We start from the raw sequence: 20,233 nt of genomic DNA, 5'->3' as shown, positions 1-20,233 counted from the left end.
CACTAAGTCACAGATCTTGGAGCTTATTGTTAGGAAATGTTTAACTTCAATTGTCCTTGTGTGGTTTCAAATTATTACTCATATTTATACTGATGAGGACCATTCTAAACATTTCTGTCCCTCTTTTATGTTTATACTCTTCTAGTATGTGTAGCTAGGTTACCAGGTTATATACTGGAAGGTTGTAATCTTTGTGAAAACACTAATGCCTGCAGCCTTTTAACCACTTTGCTTCCTTCTCTAAATTCCCTTGGGTTCATCAATGTTTTTCTGGTACTCTTACACCAAGAAATTGCATGCAGTTTCTATTCTCAGTTTCTCTAGTCTTGTGCCATTAACAGAGAGTGAAAATTATACCAATCTTTGCTTCACTGCACCAGACACCGCCTGTCAAATAATGTCACGTTTTTGTGATGACTTTTTTTTAAGCAACTCCTAGGAAAAATGATTGAAACTTGAAAGCCGGTATATTTGTAGTATGTAGGTCATAAATTTGCCTTTCAATAAGCAGGTGAAAATCAGATTTGATGTGGTAAAATTAGAAGTGTTTACAAAATGCACTTTGTGCATACATACTAGATTTATGTTGAACAGTAAAACTAACAGTTTCCCAGAAGGGCTCAGTGTATGTTGAAAGCTTGCCTCTCTCACGAACAGAAGTTGGTCCAGTAAAAGATTCTCACCTACCTTGTGTCTCTAATATCCTGGGACTGACACACTTGTAATTACACTGCATGCAATCTGCCAATGCTCCACATATAATGTGCTTGCATAGGTATATGAGATGAATGGAAATTTCTGTTAAAGATGTCTGAGAATTCTGATGCTTGCTCAACAAAATGGAATGAAATGTCTGTTTTCATAGGTAGGGGATTGTGGAAATATGACTTTATTATATTAATGTGTGTGTGAAATGAAGCCCCTTTCTCTATAATGTCAGGGCCAGTGTGATATTTGAAGGGATACACATACAGCACGTATGCATGCGCATGCGCGCGCACACACACACACACACATCTACCTGCAGGTGGCACAAAAAAAGACAAAACAAATCCAAATTCACTATAAAACTTTAACTAACACCACATTCCATCACATTAACACACTCCAAATTGTCAAAATGACAGCCCATTGTACATGACGCATGAGCATATTTTCCTTCGAACATGCACACTGTGGACTTTGTTATGGTGCTTGGTTTAAAATGGATGTACATATTTTGACCTTATTTGTATATATCATAAGGAACATTTTACTTCTACAAAACAAATGTATTTACACATGTGTTTTTAAATAACTTGAACTTTTAATCATAAAGCACAGGGCCATGTATGGGGGAACTGACTGCACACACCTCACTCTGGCCCTGAGTAATGGGCAGGGGATTCAGCCTCGGTATTCCACAGGAGTCCTGAGATTCATATGTATCTTGGGATACCCACAGGAAAGGCAGAAAGACATCTGTATGGCTCCCCCGTTCCCCAGAACAGAACAGCTGTTTTCACTCTCAGCAGTGTCTACATAAAAATTCCCCTACTGGTGTTTCTGGTGCAACCTCACAGGACTGTTCTGCTTGGAAAGCATATTGGAGTGTATGGCAGTTGCCCTGCTTCTTCCGACCTCCTCTACTCTCTCCTACTGCCTGTTTTGTGGGTCCCCAGGTGCAGAGGGTTACTATCCAGTCCATATGTCACCTACAGTGGTCAGTTTCAGTTCCTAAATTGGCAATGTAAATATTCAATATCTGTCTTTTGCATATCTTGGCTAGTCTCAAACCAAAGTAGAGCTTTCTGGCACCATATGCCTTATAACTAACTAAATCTTTCAGCACTAAATTTTGTTTTTCTATTGTATTGCCCCAAGAATCTCAATGTTTTCCAAAATGTTGTGACTATTTTCTTCCACTATTTGATCTCAGGAAGTGGGTCTGGCCCACGAAAGCTCATCATCTAATAAACCATCTTGTTAGTCTTTAAAGTGCTACATTGTCCTGCATTTTGCTTCAATGTTTTCCAGGCATTGATATATTAGATCAAATAATGAATAAGGATTTTACAAGGAAATTGTGGCAGAGAGAGGTTAAATGAGTTGACCAAGGTCACAAAGCAAGCCAGGTATGGAGTTAAGAGTAATATCCCTGCTTCCTCGTCCTTTCCTTTAATTGCTCAACAACACTTCCTTGTGTGTATAATATAATTTAAAAATCCATTTCAATCTTCTTTGTGTAGCTAATTTAAACCAACATTTTTTCCCTCACCTAATTTAATGTATGTAGGTTTTCTCTGAAGAAAAAGAATCAGTGTATGACATTATTTTCTCTTTAAAGTTGTTGACAGTTCTGATACTTTATCAGATATTTTTGAAGATGCCACAAGATTTGTTCACACTCATATTTGTTTGTGCTGGTTGGCTTTTTCAAAAGCTAATGGACTATATTATCCTTTAAATACAGATTATACACCTTTTTAGCAGGATTTTTTCCCCAAAATTTGCTTTTATAATTATAAATACCTTCATTAAGACTGCAGACTATATGCTCAATAAATGGAAATGATTTACTAGAGAGAATACATATTAAAATGTTCAGGCAGTTTTGCATTTTAAAAAGCAAAGCTGTGTTTCTCAAAGCCTTCAGCATCTACAGGATATAAATGCTGATTAGTATATATAGATAAATAAGACAATCACAAAAGGATTTTTAAAGTAGACTTTATCATATGTGGTTTATTTTGTCTCCTCTCTTTAATTCTCTCCATTTCCCCCATGCTTGCTTCGGATGTCTCACTCCTTCTTCACTTTGCTCTTCTAAATAAGTCATACGCTTCTGTTATAACATTCCACTCCTGAGTATGGTCTCATCATAGCCTGGACAACACCAGGATGAGAGCCATGCTCGCTATCCCTATGTTTAAACAGACTACTATAACACATATTTTTTGAGCATCAGGTTTGGATTGATGTTGTCTGAACACTGGTTCTCTGTAACTGAATTTAAAATGTATTTAAACTCTGTTTTAAAGCCAGTGTAGACAGGACCTTCAATTCAATGTTATCTCTAGTCTTTTCCTTCCTCTATTGGTTTCTCCTGCTCTCATTCAATAAGTTTACTTTTCTGATTGTGCTTCCTGAATCCCAGTTTGGTATTTTATCCTTTTCCATACCTCATAATATGGTTTATTTGTGTTTCTGGGAACTATGGGTGAAATTCTGCCCCATTCATATTAGGAGTTTTGCCATTGACTTCAGTGGAACCAGGATTTCTCCCTATCTCCTTACTCCATTGTGGGCTAGTTTAAAGCCCTCTTGCATAGGTTCCTCTTGCCAGAATCCAGCACTAGATTGAAGGTATGTATTAGACATCTCTACAGTGGATCCTTCCTAGCTCTGCTCAGGAAAAACTAGAGAGTCTGGAACAGGAGGATTTTTATACTGTTCGTTTAGTTGTCTTTTAAGCATATTTTCATGGAGTCTTTCCTGTCTGGATCACTATCTTGACTTCCACTCGTGTCCACAATAGCCAAAAATTATTATCCTCGAATGGCTGTTTGGTAGTCTTTGTGAAATTAGTTTGTTGTTTAAGAGTCCTAGAGGTAGCCACTTGACAAATAGCTCCTGAGTTGATGTTCATTGGCTAGATTAGCAGCATTCACATTGGAGAGAGGCCATGTATCTAATTGGTGTGGGACAGAAAAACTGAATATTCCCTCTTCTTCAAGAAAAACATTGGGTTACATTGGCGGACTAGGGGGGCAAGGAGTTGTGCCTGTTGCTGTACTTATTTTGCAATGTCTGTTTGGGCTGTAGGGTTGTCAGTCCTGCACCTTTGAGAAGCACAACTCCTCCCCCCACCGAGAAAACCCCAAATTCAATTTTTGTCCATATTTTTTCACCCTCTGCCTTTTTACCACAGAGCATCAAAGCTTTGCAGATTGCACAGGTAAATATAGGTCCACGTCTACATTAATCCATGGCATAAGCAATTGCAACTCCATTGACTTCAATGACTTAAGTTGACGTGATTCCTTGAAGCCGCATCTGGCTATGCCAAGGGGGTATCTGCCTTATGTAATGTGATCGTGTCAGCAACATGGCCATGGTCCACTATTCACAAACATCAATAGAGGGAGAATTTCTTCTGCCTTAAAAACACTTGGATGTCACTAACGTCTGTGGTTTGAGATTGGGTATTAGGGCCTTTTAATCGAGTGATTAATTATGCTGTTGGAATGTTACTGTTTGTATCCGAATAAATATCAGAGTTAGTCCATTTGCTAGGATGGTACAATGGCTTTATTCACCCCAGAGAAAGTGCATTCATTAAACTATTCATGCTTCTTCTGAATTATGGGCAAAGGTTCAAACTCTAAAACATTTTAACAGCCAGGCGTTATATTTACAGAACAAATGCCATAAGTTTCTAGATGCCATTGTAGATATCTTGATACTGTACTATCCATTATTATTGCAATTAGAAATGGAATGTTTCTTATGGAAAGGTCCTATACTATTTTATAGAGACTAGCCCTTCTATATATAGGTTTTTTAACTAACCTACAGAATTCTTCAAATAGAATTTTTTGTTGAATTTAGTTGTTTTTGGATAATTTGTATAGAGCCCTGCTTAATTTCTCTGGAATGCTGTTGACTTCATCTCTAAAATGTAATCCCCAGAATGGACAATGACCACGAGAGACTTAATGATACTCTGAAAAGTTAAGGAGGGATATTTTTTTTAATATCTGACTCAGCCACAATATTGTGTGTTATGTTTTTGTTTTATAAAGATCTATAGCTATCTTTTGAGCTCCAAACATATGGACCTTGTCTTGAAACGTACAAAGCAAGGTCTGAGTGACTGTTACAGCAAGCTATTCATGGTAACTGAAATGACAATGATCTTTTCTTTTCTCTTTCTCTCTTATTAACTTTAGGTGTTCTTTGCCTGCCAGAAAGTCTCAACCTTCACAAAGACCAACAAAGGTCTAATAAACCTGGCGAAGTTCAGATGTTTAGCCAGTCCGAATTAAGGACCATAGAGCAATCCTTGCTTGCTACACGGGTGGGAAGCATCGCCGAACTCAGTAAGTGCAGCACCATTTATCTTTGTTTCCTCCTAAAGTAGAACCAAAAATGAGTTCTTGCATGTCTCTATAAAACACAGGCTGGAGCCCAGGAGTGCTGTCAAGGAAGACTTCTTTTATAGTGGGAAGAAGGGCCTTATTGTCTTCATAGCAACCCCACTCACTGGTCAGTTTGGAAGGTGAAGCCTGGTACCAGGCCTTAGAAGAGAAGAGGGTAAAGTGTGTAGATGATACAAACATACAAATGACTCCATTAGATCATTCATCACCACCTCCCCTTCCTGTGGGAGGAAAAAATAAAATAAAACCTATGGAACATGCATTAGTTGCCTGGAAAATAAATTATTTGTTATTAATCAAAACATTTTGGGGGCAATACGATAAGATGCTTTACCTGTCACAATTCTAAAGATTTTTTCAGTATAAATAAATTATTCAGTTCCCTGAACACCACAGACCTGTTTTGTTTGTAAGAAGCAAATGCTCTGTGAATCCTAATGCAATGTAAAAATGCAGGGGTTGAAGGTGAGTTTCTTCTTAGGGTTTCTCTGAAGCAACAACCTCACAGCATTTGTTTACACTGTAGCCTCAAATTCAAATATTTAGCTGATTTGGTAGCATTGTGTGTAGTTGTACTAGCAGCTACTGTGGACTGAGGAGCTTGTAGCAGTACATTTCAAGATGGTGTGGTGGGTCTATTAGCTGTTGGCCCAGAACCCATATGAATTATTCTTCAGGGATGTAGCTGGAAAATGATGCCCTTAAGATGGGTGGATTGATTTAAATCCAGAAGATTTAGATTATTATTTAAACCACTAAGTTGGAAAGCCTCAATTTCAATTGTCCATTTTAATCAACTTTTGTTTTTGTATGTCAGTTATTTTCTAAAGAAAGGGTGCATTCTCATTGATATAACCATTAAACATGCTGATTTACAACTAAATAGAACTTTTACATAGATGTGATACTTCTTTTTACTACCAAGGAAACTATATTAGAACTATATGCATTTATATATAGGAGAGTATACTATAAATATATACATTTATTTAAACTATTAGAGATCTCAACTTTTTCAGATTCTTACTAATTGTATATTTTAGTATGTTAGAAAATGCTGTTTATTTAGCAGATAATTAACTTGTTGCTTATGATTTGTGTCAAACTGTATTAGAATAGTAACTGGAATTTAATTAAACCCCAAAAACAGCATATCAAATTTATTAAACAAAACATACTTAAATGTTTTGGATACATAAACTTCTCATATCAAAACACGTCTTACATTTACAACTAAAAGATGTATTAAACATAGGAATTAATTGTAGTCAGAAAATTAAACGGATTATTTCAGGTCAGCCTGGAAAAAATTTCAAGTATGCATAAGCGAAAGGGGCTAGAGCTTAACTTCCTACTTTCCTAAGTCTCTTTAAAAAAAAGATTTGCTCCAAAGGTACCTAGGCTAACCTATTGTGCCATATTTATACAGCTTGACCTCAAAAGCTAGATGTTATTGCTTTGATAAATACACAGAATCTTTCATAGAGGCTCATGGACTCAGCATATTTATATTTTAGTAAAATATTTTAAGAAATTTAGCCCTCAACATGTTTTGTATTAAATTCATCTCTCTTTTTAAGCAGGTTTATTTTTATAAAGAAAAACATTGTTTAAATAACAAACTGGGAAAAAAACTAATTTATATGAAAAAATTATATTTTTACAAATTCATTGATTTTTATCCCCTTTTTCCTCAAATCAATGGGAATTGTGTGGTGATATCTGAAAGCAGAATCTGGTTCCTTAAGCATATTGATAAAAATCAGAGATTCCGCAAGCCAGTGCACCCCCAAAACCCCATGTGCACACATGATATAGAAGAAGAGTTAGAGGTGGTGGGGGTAATGTGAATGTCTGAGAGAAGGAGAGTGTCAGCCAGTCAGTCAGTCGTCAGTATGTACCATAACATGTCACAATACCCTAGGAGCCAGACCCTAAATTTTGTGGCAATCTTAAATACACTCTGAACAAGAGGAAAGCATGAGCCTGTGCCAAAGCTACTAAATATTTTTCATAGCCAAGGAAAGTGATTAAAAAAAACCCCAAGTAGTTGGCAACCAAGAAAATGAACATGATTATGCAGAGTTTATTTACATTAATAATTAATTTAAGTGCCCAGAACAGCTAGCATCCAAAAATATGCAGATGCCAAGGAAAGATGCCTCTTTGCTCTCACCTTTTCTGTCTGGAATCAGGATGCTTTGCTGAGTGGCCAACTGTGTGGCCGCTAATGTCTTTGGGGATAAGAGCAGCAATCTATCTCCCTGCAAGATGCTGGCTGGCAAACTAAGCCAAATTACTGCCCTCTTTCTGTTTCCCTCATTAAGTCACTTTCACTTTTGTATTTTGTAGTCTTTGCCTCTGTCCAGAATAAAATATCTCCTAGCTTAAGTGTATCAAGTATGTTTTCTTGTCTGGTCTTCCATTTTCCCATTCCTTTCTTCCCTCTTCCTGTTTTTTTCTTCTTTCCCTGTTACTTTCTTTTTGCTCTCTCTCGTATGTATTATTTTTCTTTCTCATCCTGTTTCTCCTTTTCTTTCTTACAAACCAGGTAACATCCCCCTTCCCCCTTGTTTCATATCTTAACTATGAAATATATTTGTCTAGTCCACTCTCCCATGTCCATTGTTGTCCTTCCTCTTTACTTTCCTCCTATCTCTATCTTCTCCTCTCTCATCCTCCTCCTTCATGCTGTTCTGCTCTTGAGCATGCTGTTCTAACATTCCTTCCCCCATCCTTGCTCTGCTGTTATCTCCTGTTCAGTCCCATGCTGCTCCTCTGTGTTTAGTTGTATGTCTCCCAATATCTCTTACCAGGCATGGAAGGGGTGGTGGGGAAGTTTGCTCTCTCATTCCTCATGTTGTATCCATTGTGTGGATAAACAGAAGATTTCAGGCTCCACAGCTGTCAGCCCAGAGGCTCCACCTCTGGGACGTTTCCTGGGTTCTTTTGTTCTTAAGGGGTTGAAGCCCAACACTTCCTGGAATCCACATAGGCCAGAGAGGATGGATCTTTTGTTCTGGTGGGCTCATGGCACTCTTTCCAGGATTTCAACACGCTAGCAGCCACTCCTTCATCAGGCCATTTGTTGTTCTGGTGGGCTCCACCCACATTTCAGTGATCTCAATAGACAAGAGCATTTAATCTCTATAGCCTTAAATGGCTTGGGACCTGCCTGCAGAAAAGACCACCCCACTTCCCATAGCATACTGCCACATTCATAATCGGCAGAGGTGCTCAGACGCTGGGTGGTATGGTTCGTCCTTTTGCCCAGGCATCTGAAGACAGTGGGGCTTCATGGGAGTGATTGTTTATGGGGGAATGAGCAGTTTGGGGGAGAAAGCCCTGCCTGTTGGGTTGTACTGGGGAAGACCTGTTGGCATGTTGTTTGCTTGTTGCTACTTTTAGGGTTGCCAGGTGTCCGGTATTTACCTGGACAGTTTGGTATTTGCGGGCTCTGTCTGATTAAAAAAATCCAGGAAATACCGGACATGTGAAATGTCTGGTATTTCCTGTTTCCCTGGGATGGTAGGCTGGTGGGGACAATTTTCCCCTGCCGCATCTGGTGGGGGAGTGAGGAGAGGGGCAGGAGGGTGCACTTGCCGGGCACCATGCTGGGGTGGGCGCCGGACTGGGGTGGGAGCGGAGTGCACGCTGCTCTGGCCCACATAACCAGCAGAGACCTGGGAGCTGGCCACGTGATGCCGCCTTCTACAGCCATGGCCAACCTACGGCTCGCAAGCTGCATGCAGCTCTTTCCCTCCGAAAAGTGTGGCTCGCGAAGCCACTCCTGCGCCACCCCTCACCCCCCCCCCGCCAATGACCCCTGCCGGCTCCCTCCCAGCTCCTGGTTTCCTTGTGCTTACCAGGTCAGAGCTGTGGGGTTTTAAAAATGGCACCCAAGATGGCGGCCTCCTTTAAAAAAAAATTTTTTTTTTCTCAAATTCTGTTCTTTGGGGGGCTTTTTGGGCGGGGGGGGGAGGTGGGTGTTTGGTATTTTTTGTTAAACCATGTGGTAACCCTAGCTACTTTTGTTTGGATTATTGTAAATAATGCCAAAGGTGAGCAAAGTTGCAGACTGCCTGAGCTTCTGCATTCTAAATGGAAACAAATGAAAGACTCTAGCTTTCAGTTTTTGGCTATATGCCTCCTCATTTTACTACCTCTTCTAATTTTCAGTGAAATACTTTTGAGGACTTCTTTTCGTGGTTCAGATACCTGTTTGATGCTATGCTAACCCTATATTTCTGTAATCTGCTTTCTCCAGAAATGTTGATCTAAATATAGATTAATTGTGGTGATTCTGAGTCCTGTGTTCACATGCTCATTGTTCTTGGAGAACACTACCCCCTGTAGGCAAGTTTGTGAAAAGAATGAGACTGCCAGGGGAATTGTTCAAGCTCTTTTCTCCCCAGCAATGCCCTTAAACTTCAACTTATCAGTCCTGAAACAACAGATACTGGCTAATATTTAGAGCTCTAAAAACTATAGCACCAATAGCAAATTATTATTGTAGTATGTATGCAAGTGCTCTGCATACAAACTCAAAAAGCTCAACACCTGCCCTATAGTCGACATAAGAGACGGAAGTGTGACATAGGAGATGGAAGTGTCGAGAGTCTCTGGGTTAGGCTAAAAGGGGTTAAAAACAAGGATGATGTCATGCTAAGAGTCTACTACAGGCAACCTACCCAGGTAGAAGAAGTGGATGAGGCTTTTTTTAAACAACTGACTTCAACTATCCAGATATATGTTGGGAAAATAACACAGCGGAGCACAGACTATCCAATAAGTTCTTAGACTGCATTGGAGACAACTTTTTATTTCAGAAGGTTGAAAAAGCTACCGGGGGAAGCTGTTTTAGATTGGATCCTAACAAATAGGGAGGAACTGGTTGAGAATTTGAAAGTGGAAGGCAGCTTGGGTGAAAGTGATCATGTAATCATAGAGTTCAGAATGCTAAGGAAGGGTAGAAGGGAGAACAGTAAAATAGAGACAATGGATTTCGGGAAGGCGGATTTTGGTAAGCTCAGAGAGCTGATAGGTAAGGTCCCAATCAAGACTGAGAGGAAAAACAACTGAGGAGAGTTGGCAGTTTTTCAAAGGGACCAAAAAAGCAAGCTATACCGCTGTGTCGGAAAGATAGAAAATATGGCAAAAGACTGCCTTGGCTTAACCACGAGATCTTGCATGATCTAAAAATAAAAAAGGAGTCATATAAAAAGTGGAAAGTAGGACAAATTACAAAGGATGACTATAGGCAAACAACACAGGAATGCAGGGACAAGATTAGAAAGGCAAAGTCACAAAATGAGCTCAAACTAGCTATGGGGATAAAGGGAAACAAGAAGACTTTTTATAAATACATTAGAAGCAAGAGGAAGACCAAGGACAGGGTAGGCCCACTGCTCAGTGAGGAGGGAGAAACAGTAACAGGAAACTTGGAAATGGCAGAGATGCTTAATGACTTCTTTGTTTCGGTCTTCACTGAGAAGTCTGAAGGAATGACTAACATAGTGAATGCTAGTGGGAAGGGGGTAGGTTTAGAAGATAAAATAAAAAAAGAACAAGTTAAAAATCACCTAGAAAAATTAGATGCCTGCAAGTCACCAGGGCCTGATGAAATGCATCCTAGAATACTCAAGGAGCTGATAGAGAAGGTATCTGAGCCTCTAGCTATCATCTTTGGAAAATCATGGGAGACTGGAGAGATTCCAGAAGACTGGAAAAGGGCAAATATATAGTGCCCATTTATAAAAAGGGAAATAAGAACAACCCAGGAAACTACAGACCAGTTAGTTTAACTTCTGTGCCAGGGAAGATAATGGAGCAAGTAATTAAGGAAATCATCTGTAAACACTTGGAAAGTTCCAAGGTGATAGGGAACAGCCAGCATGGATTTGTAAAGAATAAATCATGTCAAACCAATCTGATAGCTTTCTTTGATAGGATAACGAGTCTTGTGGATAAGGGAGAAGCAGTGAATGTGGTATACCTAGACTTTAGTAAGGCATTTGATACGGTCTCGCATGATATTCTTATCAATAAACTAGGCAAATACAACTTAGATGGGGCTACTATAAGGTGGGTGCATAACTGCCTGGATAACCATACTCAGAGAGTAGTTATTAATGGTTTACAATCCTGCTGGAAAGGTATAACTAGTGGGATTCCGCAGGGGTCTGTTTTGGGACAGGCTCTGTTCAGTCTCTTCATCAACGATTTATATATTGGCATAGAAAGTACGGCAGGAAGAGGGGAGGAAGGGATGCTGTGAGTAGCAGAACAGTGCATGGGAGAAAACAAGGAATAGAGGAGAACTATGTTAAGAGGAAGAAAGGAATGGGGGAAGGTGGATTAGAGAACATGCTGGCTGGAAAAGGGATGGATGTGAGAGACAATGAGCTAACTTCATTCCAAACGTAACTTCTTTTACTTTAATGGGTTGCACTAAGGGTACATTTGGTTCATTGACTTGGTTCCCCCAAGGATATCTTTAGCTTGACATTTGTCACATCCTCTGGAGTAGTATCTGAGGGTACGTCTACCCTGCATCCCTAGTTCAGACTAGGGATGCAAATGGAGACGACCGAAGTAGTTAATGAAGTGGGGATTTAAATATCCCGCGCTTCATTAACATGATCTTGCCGGCGCGCTAGTTCGAATCACAGCTGATTTGAACCAGGAAGTGCGCGCTGGGACGCGTTAGTTCGGACTAAAGCCCTTAGTCTGAACTAACATTACGCCTCATTTTTTGAGGAGTAACATTAGTTCAGACTAAGGGCTTTAGTCTGAACTAACGTGTCCCAGCGCACACTTCCTGGTTCGAATCAGCTGTGATTCAAACTAGCGCGCCAGCGAGATCATGTTAATGAAGCGCGGGATATTTAAATCCCCGCTTCATTAACTACTTCGGTCGTTTCCATTTGCATCCCTAGTCCGACTAGGAATGCAGTGTAGACGTACCCTGAGCACCTATGTATAGGTAATCACCATCAAAGTGCTGGCTTTATACCTGCTATCTGTTCCCCATTCATTTTCATCCTGCCTAGATCTTCCTGAGACACAGGACTACCACTTGGTAGTTTGTGTAAGCAGTTTCAGCCACAGGTAGCAGATGGCTCAAATAGGAGAGCTTTTGAGCTGGAAATGCTTGTAGAGGGAAAATGATGATCACATGATCTTAGTTTGCTTTTAAAGCTAGATCTGTTTGTAAAGTGCTCCTGGGCTTGAAATCAGAACCACTCATCAGCTAGTGCAGAGTTAACAATGTAAGGGGATGTCTTAAAACATAAATGGATTAAGTTCATGGCCCTATTTACCTCAGAAGATACATCGTCACTGCACAGTTAACTCAGACCCTTCCTTCGGTGTCCCCTCTAACCTGACTTCCGCCCTCATAAAAAAACCTCTCCCCCAATTATGGTGGTTCTTTGAATCTGGACTGGCTGAGGTATAGAGCGCAGGTCACTGGATTATCCTTTGGCTGCACCTTTCCAGAAAACCACTCCAAAACAAGCCTAAATAGCCGAAAAAACCTGCAAAACCCAATCACATATAAATAGACAGGGTTTGAATTTCTGCATAATTACACCTGACAGAGATTTTCATCATGATGCTGGGTGGGAATTTTCACAATCTAAATCACTCAAGGGTATGTCTGCACAACAAGGCTATTTTGGGATACCCCGCATCCAAGAAACGCGCCCATTATTTCTAAATACTTTTTGAAATAACTGGCACACTATTTCGCTATCTCTATAAAGGGATGGCTCGAAATAGCACTTTATTTTGAAAATTGGCGCATCTACACGGCGCCAAATTTCGAAATAGCCTATTTCAGAATAAAATTCAGCTCTTATTTCAAGTTTAGGGTGCAGTGTAGATGCACTGTAAGTGTTGCTATTGCTCCAGTGCTTTCCCATAGTTCCCTGCATGTGACAGACAAAAAAGGTCTCCCAAAAGTCACTGGGAAAGAATCAGAGCTGTCTCAGTTTAGTGCAGCACAAAGAACCATAGGACATGCTCCACATTATACAGTGCAGCAGTCGTAGGATGGCAATACATGCGCAGAGTGCGGCAGTGAGGATATAGTAGATCAGGTTGGGATTTGCATCATGATGGCTCATATGAGGGCTAGGAAAACCCCAATGCCAGTCACTGAAGATAAATCTGCAAAAACATGCCTATAGATTGCCTCCCTTCCTGTGCAGTAGTAATTAACACAAGCACTGCAACTATCATCCCCTGGTTTAATCAATCAGGGCTGGAGATGGAGCATTTTTTCACTCAGGCATCTTTTAGATGTGCAATTTATTTCTCCCTCAATTGTCAGAGCCTTTCTCTGTTGACCTTCAGATCCTGTTGTAAAACTTTCAGGCTTCATCTACACTGCTGGTTTTGCTGACAGTGAATATGGAAATGACGTGTGGATTAGCATATCACCATGCTTTTGCATGATTTATGCGAGCTGTCTTTGCGCAAAAAAAGTAGTGTGGATGGATTTTTTGGTGCAAAAACTAGATCTTGTGGAAAAAAGTGGGGGGAGAGTTTGCACAAAACTGTCCACATTACTTTTTTTTGCGCAAAAACCCTTTGCGCAAAACTGGCTTGTATAAATTGTGCAGATGAAGCACAGCTATATGCTAATCCGCACTTCATTTGCATACTCAACTGCTGGCAAAACCAGCCGTTTAGACATAGCCTCAGGATTTTTGGGTGTGAAGGAAATGAGTAGGTGGGTGGGCCGCTAAGAGAACTTTCTTGAGAGGACACATTGGAACTTGAAAATGTATTACTGTTTAGGAGAAAATAGTTAAAAAAGTACTATTTACTCCTCATAATACAATAACCAGGCAGGGCACCTTCTAAAATTAATAGGCAACAGGTTTAAAACAAATAAAAGGAAGTATTTCTTCACACAACGCACAGTCAATCTGTGGAACTCCTGGCCAGAGGATGTTGTGAAGGCCAGGACTATATCAGAGTTCAAAAAAGAACTGGCTAAACTCATGAGTGATATGTCCATCAGTCGCTCTTAGCCAGATTGGGCAAGGATGGTGTCCCTAGCCTCTGTTTTTCAGAAGCTGAGAATGCGTGACGGGATGGATCACTTGATGATTGATTACCTGTTGTGTTCATTCCCTCTGGGGCATCTGGCATTAGCCACAGTTAGAAGACAGGATACTGGGTTAGATGGACATTTGGTCTTACCCAGAATGGCCATTCTTATGTCCTTGAATGGCTGTGGTTTTTAAAAAATAATACTTGTATATGGTCGCAAAGCGAGCGCGCGCACACACACACAAAATGAAGAGACGTATCTTTGCTACATAACTGAAAAACTTCACTCCCAAATTTCTGGTGTATATTTAATGGCTAGAAGTACAAAAGCTTACCAGGGGCTTGCACTCTAGGTCCTATTGGTTGCTGGACAAAGTAAACAAAATGCCCCCCAAAGTCTCTCTCAGAATATGAAAAGATTTGTGTATCCCTTGCTGAGGGCCTGATCGCAGGTCCATCAGATTTCATTTGCTGCTGGACCCACGAGAGATGGCAGACATGGTTGTATACTGCTGTTGTACTCCCACCAACCCTGGGACAGGGGGGCCTCAGGACTGCTCTAAATAGCACTGTCTTTTAAATACCCACTAGGGGCTGTAGATTAGCTAGAGATTACAGGAGCATGGAGTGTTCCTGCTATGTCTCTTTGTACCATTAAATACCCCTCTCAGGTTCCCAAATTCTTGATGAGGGGAGTGAGTAGTGGTGGGCTAGAACCAGGCTAGGAAAATCCATCTTATGTTGGGGAAATTCTTGACTGCTACACTAAGGTAGGTGTCTGGCCATTTAACAATACCAAACCAGCAGAAAGAGGCTAAGTGCAGGATTGCCAACTGCTGAAATATAAAGATGTCTCTAAAGGACAAAAGTGAACAGTGTTCAGTGTTCTTATTCATACATCACAACAGCAACGTTATTATGCTGGTTTAACCTACTTCCTAGCCACATCCGCATCCTCCAGGTTCTCCAGTTTGTGATCATACATTGTGGCAGCCACACTGTCAATTGATGCTTTAATAATTTTTCCAGGTCCATTTTTGATCGTCAGTAATCCTTCCAGCACAGGAGAGAACAGTTTATTTAAGTGCCTGGCCTGCTGTGACAGGGAGCCTGCGGGACTGGAGGCTGCTATAACCCAGCCCCGCACCCCCCTCCGCCAACTCGGAGGCCTAGCAGGATGTGTGCTGCACCACACCCACCAAAAGTTGCTGCTGTGCTGGCACTAGGGACACTGAAGAAGAGATCAAAGGGGGAAAACAGCAGCCGCAGGTCAAAGGGGCAGCCCCTGTCAGGAGAATTCTCCTCTTTGCCCTTGCCCCAGGAATTGTAGACTCCCTGGAGGTGTTCATTCTGGAGACAAGGGGGAGAGAATCGTCAGCTCCACTGCAGAGCTTTGTATTTTCTCCTGATACCTGTTTTTTATGGATTTTTATGGACTGGTCCAATTTTAGCTCTTTTTTAATGGACTGTCCACGAATGTACTGACGGTTGGCAACTCTGGCCACGTGTGGGCCAGGAGCTAGACCTAGATGGTTCCATCTAGGGTTACCAGATGGTTTAAAAAAATACCATCTTGATCTTAGATGGGGGAGGCGGGGAACCGGATGGGAGGAGAGCAGGGCTGGCTGGCAGGAGGTCGGGGGGAGCAGGGCGGGCCAGGGGAGATCGGGAGGAGGGGAAGAGGGAGGGGAACTGGACAGCGGGGAGTGAGGCTACCTAAGAGGGGGTCAGGGAAGCAGGGCTGGCCCGGGTGCATGCAGATCCTGGGGTGCTGCCTGTCATGCGCATGGTCCCAGTGGGGTGCATGGGCAAGTCCGGCCCCGGGGATTCTGTCCCGCCCTCACCCCCCTCCTCCTCTCTACTGTGTAGTTGCGTGAGTGTATCTAACAGCCAGGAAGTATGCAACTACGTACTGATACTCATGATAATAATAAAGCTTACTCAATTTGTTTCCCGGACAGAAAGCTCAAATACCGGACTATCCTGTTCAAAACCAGACACCTGGCAACTGTAGTTGCATCTCTTCATATTTAGCGCAGAAAGCTGCTTCTGGCTTGTTTGGAGTCAAGAGCTGGCCAGTTTACATTCATTTCCTAGGAGGGGAAATTGTTCCATGCAGAGCCATTTGGCATACCAAGCTGTGTACGTGGAGTTTTTTATTGTTATTCAGGGTGTTAACCACAAGTAGTTGAAGCTTTTATTTCAGTCTGGGCTATTCTGAAAACATGTTGTGAATCAATAACACAAGAGAGCTAAGATGGAGCTTTTTAGCCTTGAATAATATTTTGATTTGCTGCGTCAGACATATATTTAAATACAACCGGTCCCCAACTTACGAATGGGTTATGTTCCAAACACCTGGTCGTAACTCGATTTGTTCATTAGTCGGAAATACATGCTTTTACATACAGCCGCGCTGTTGGTAAGTGCGGCTGGTGCATTCTTAAGTCGGGGACCGGCTGTAATGGGGTTAATGGGAGGTTGGTCGTAAGTGTGGATGGTCGGAAGTCGATGGGTTTGTAAGTCAGGGACTGGCTGTATACAGGTAGAGGACAGCATTCCTTTCCTTCAGGCTTGAGGAAACCTTTTCTTTTTACCCTACAAAGATTCCTTACCCCACCTCTTTTGTTTGTTTTTTACTTTTTCAATCCTGAACCTACATATTTTTGAAATAACAAATCCCCAGAAGACTCTGCCACAGTATTGAGGATGAAAGGAAAGGTAACCACTCACGTGTGAATAAGAACTTTGTCTATGCCAATGCTCTGTTTCATCGCTTCTCGCAGTGACAGCCAGACAATTGATGAAAGTCAGCATCCTTGCCTATGCCTTTTAATCTAGGCTCTATGCCTTTGCAATCAAAAGGAGGGAGCAGTCTCGAAGCAGTGTGACAAATTATGACCAGAAACAAGAGGTTAAACCCAAATATGGAAATAAAAGCTAGGTGAAAGGTGTTTTCATTTGGGTGGCTGCGGGGGTGAAAGTAACTTCAATTTTGTATAGGTAGTGTTGTATTTTGCCATGGGCAGGGCTCAGGGAAGGGGCTATGACAATACCCGTAAGGAATATAAGTGTAGGGTGGAGTGCAGGAGTTTGGGGAGGTGTGTGTGAGGTGGGGCTCAGGGCTGGGGATATGGGGATTGTGCAGGAGTCAGGATTGGGAGTGTAAGGAGGGGCTGTGGGCAGAGGGTTGGCTGTGTGGGAATGCACAAATCAGGATGGGGGCTAAGGGTGGGGGCTCAGAGCAGGGTTGGTGTGTCTAGGGAAAGGTGGAGGCGAGGTCACCCTTTAGGAAGGGCAGGGAGGCTACTCCCAATTCCTACGAAAGCTGCCTGTTACTCTTCCCCTTCCATCACTCTCAGGGAGGGAAAGGAAAGCTCACAGCATGGATCGATCACTCCTCTGCCCAGTGCCTGCACCAGCCAGGAGGCAGAGGAAGGTAGGTGAGCTATGTACTTCCTTTGTGCTCTCTTAACAGTGACGAAAGAGGAAGAAGAAGCAACAAGCAGCATCGGTAGGAATACGGGGCGGGGGGACTCACGGCTGGGGCAGTCCTGGACTGGTGGGTGAGGCATTCCCCCAGCCAGCCCCTTTTCATCTGCTTGCTGCAGCAGCCTGCAGAAGAGCCCCCGGACCTAAGCGGGGAGCACACTCCTCCTCTTCCTGCAAGAAAGTGTCCTGGTGGAGCGCAGTGGGGCTCACTGCCTTACTTTCACCTCTGTGTGACTGACTCTCCAGTGTTCACTTTCCCAGTGGATAGTTGCAAATGTATTTATTTAGTGTCAGCACGAAGGCAACATTTCTCAGGTATTCCAGGGATGGTGCTGGAAAGGGAGTTGGGGACAAGTTAGATGCTAACTGCCCATCACCAAGTTGCCAACAAACAAGCGCTGGTCTGGGCTGCTGTGGCAAGAGGGTGTGGACCCAGAAGGGCTTGCTGGAGTCAGGAGGACTATATTTTTTGCTTGGCAGCATTCCAATTTCAGATTGACCTCCGTCTCAGGGGTTGTATTTATTTTCCAGAGGGACAACCTAAGCATCAGGTATTGCAACAGGCAAATTTTGGCATAGCTGCAGGTTATTCTGGCCAGGTCAAGACCTGGAATCTGGTATTGAGGAGTTTCTGGTGGCTAGATCGATGATCTAACACTAAGGATTATATAACATTCTATGACCTCTGCGCCAGCACCAAAACACTTAAGACTCCTCCAGCCTCTGCCCATGTCACCGCAGCCTTGGTCTATCAGTGAACTTCCCTTTAGAATTGCCATGCTCTCAGGAACACTCAGTAATCCTGGTTGCCATTGACCTCTTTACGAAGAGAGCACACTATGCAGTGCTGTTCTGTTTCTACTGCATGGGAGATGGCTCAGCTCTTCCTGAAAATGCCTTCTGCTATCACGTTCCAGACAGAACTGATACTGGCCCCATCAGTTTGCAGACTTCCCTTTTTTTTAAATGTCAGTTAATCCTTCTATGGGTTGTGAAGAAAACCTTCCGAAAGTGACCCCATGCAGTGCTGAGTGTGAAAAATAATTTTTAACTGTTTCATGGACCCGTGAGAAATGTGTGAACAACGTACACTAAACAATTTGTTCCACCTTTTATATAGCTGGGACACTCTGAGTCCCTAGGCCCAGACCTAAAGACGAGCTGTGTGTAGCTTGAGTGGTCATTGGCAGTGGGGATTGAATCTTAAAATGTGAGCCACAGCTAGAGAGCTGGAGCTTTCAAAGACTCAGGCCATAGAGGCTCAAGAGTTAAGATCTAGAGGGGAAAGCATGGCTAAAACATTTCAGCTACTCTGAGCTGTATGGAGGCACTATAAGCTGGAGTAAGCCCATGGCAGGGTTGCCAGACCCTTTTTATTGGCTATAACAGCAAGTGATGAGGGGCAGGAGGCTGAGAGGAGGGAGCAGGGTGGGGGAGGCTCTGGGGAAAGGTGGCACAGGAGTGGGGCCTTGAGGGAAGGAGGAGTGTGGAGGTGGAGCCTCAGGGAAGGGGCGGAGCAAGGAAGGGGTGGGGCTTCAGGGGGAAGGGCTGGCATAAGGATCGTGGCCCTCCCACTTTTAAGGAGCTTCCGCCACTCCATGGAGATGATCTGATACTGCCGACCCAGATGTGTAACCCAGAATCTGAAAGATACAAAGTCCTCTTTCTTTGTGCGGAGCTACCCAAACCCAATAGGCACAGCACAGAAACTGGCACCAGGCCCCCACTCAGTTATGGTGGCAAAAATAGAATCCCTTTCATTTCGCACCGCAGCAGAAACATTTTGTGAATTTGGCCTGAATTTGCTGAATAGCTTCAGTTGGAATAAAGAAATGAGAAGGAATCAAAGCGTTTCATTTTGACATTTCTGAAATGAAATGTTTTTCAAACTTCTTTGCAATTTATTTTTAAAGAGAGGCTTTTGTTTAAATAAAACCCCAAACAAAAAAAAAATCAGTTTGAAAACCTGGGGTAGGGGCAAGTTTTCATTTTAACCACCAAACCGGAAAAAATCTGTTGTTTGCACAGCTGTAGTTGTACCCCCAACAATGGAAAAGCAAGATGTAATTGGGACCCTTCTCTCATTCAAAAACACTCTTGAAAATGGATGATTGGGGTTCTGCAATAATGGGGTCACAAGGTACAGACAGAGCTGGAGTCTCTCCCCTCCCTGGCTTAATTATCTTCAAACCACTAGAGCATCTCTTTCATGGCTTTATTCAGATGTCTCACCCAGACCCCTCGGCTTATCCGTAGCTTTGTAATTCATGCATATTCCCTGTTTGTTGTATATGGAAATATATATCATTGTGTTTTTAAGTTTCTTCCCCCATGCGGACTATTTAAAAAGGCTTTCCAGAAAGTGTGTATCATCAACTTTTAAAAAAAGGGTGGGGGGGAGGCTTAAGTAGGATTAAATAATTAATTCAGGCCGAGGATGGTAAAGTACCTAATAGATGGAGCATCACAACCCTGACTTCCTTACTTCTTAATGGTGTACAGTGAGATGAGACTGGGATTTGGACTGCATTGTGGGG

The 20,233-nt window shown here is 42.3% G+C and overlaps 1 protein-coding gene across 3 annotated transcripts in view; it reads left to right on the top strand.

Annotated features, from left to right (window-relative positions):
* Positions 1–20,233, top strand: part of ABTB3 (ankyrin repeat and BTB domain containing 3) — a 288,887-nt gene that overhangs the window by 163,758 nt on the left and 104,896 nt on the right. For all 3 annotated transcript variants that reach the window (XM_075938314.2, XM_075938306.2, XM_089781594.1), the window contains exon 2: positions 4,932–5,081. In XM_075938314.2, coding sequence (XP_075794429.1) covers positions 4,932–5,081 — 150 coding nt within the window. The remainder of the gene's footprint in view (positions 1–4,931; positions 5,082–20,233) is intronic.

This window comes from Pelodiscus sinensis, chromosome 1 (assembly GCF_052426305.1).
Source record: "Pelodiscus sinensis isolate ZL-2025 chromosome 1, ASM5242630v1, whole genome shotgun sequence".
Taxonomy (NCBI): domain Eukaryota; kingdom Metazoa; phylum Chordata; order Testudines; family Trionychidae; genus Pelodiscus; species Pelodiscus sinensis.
This window is presented reverse-complemented; position numbering and strand designations above follow the sequence as displayed.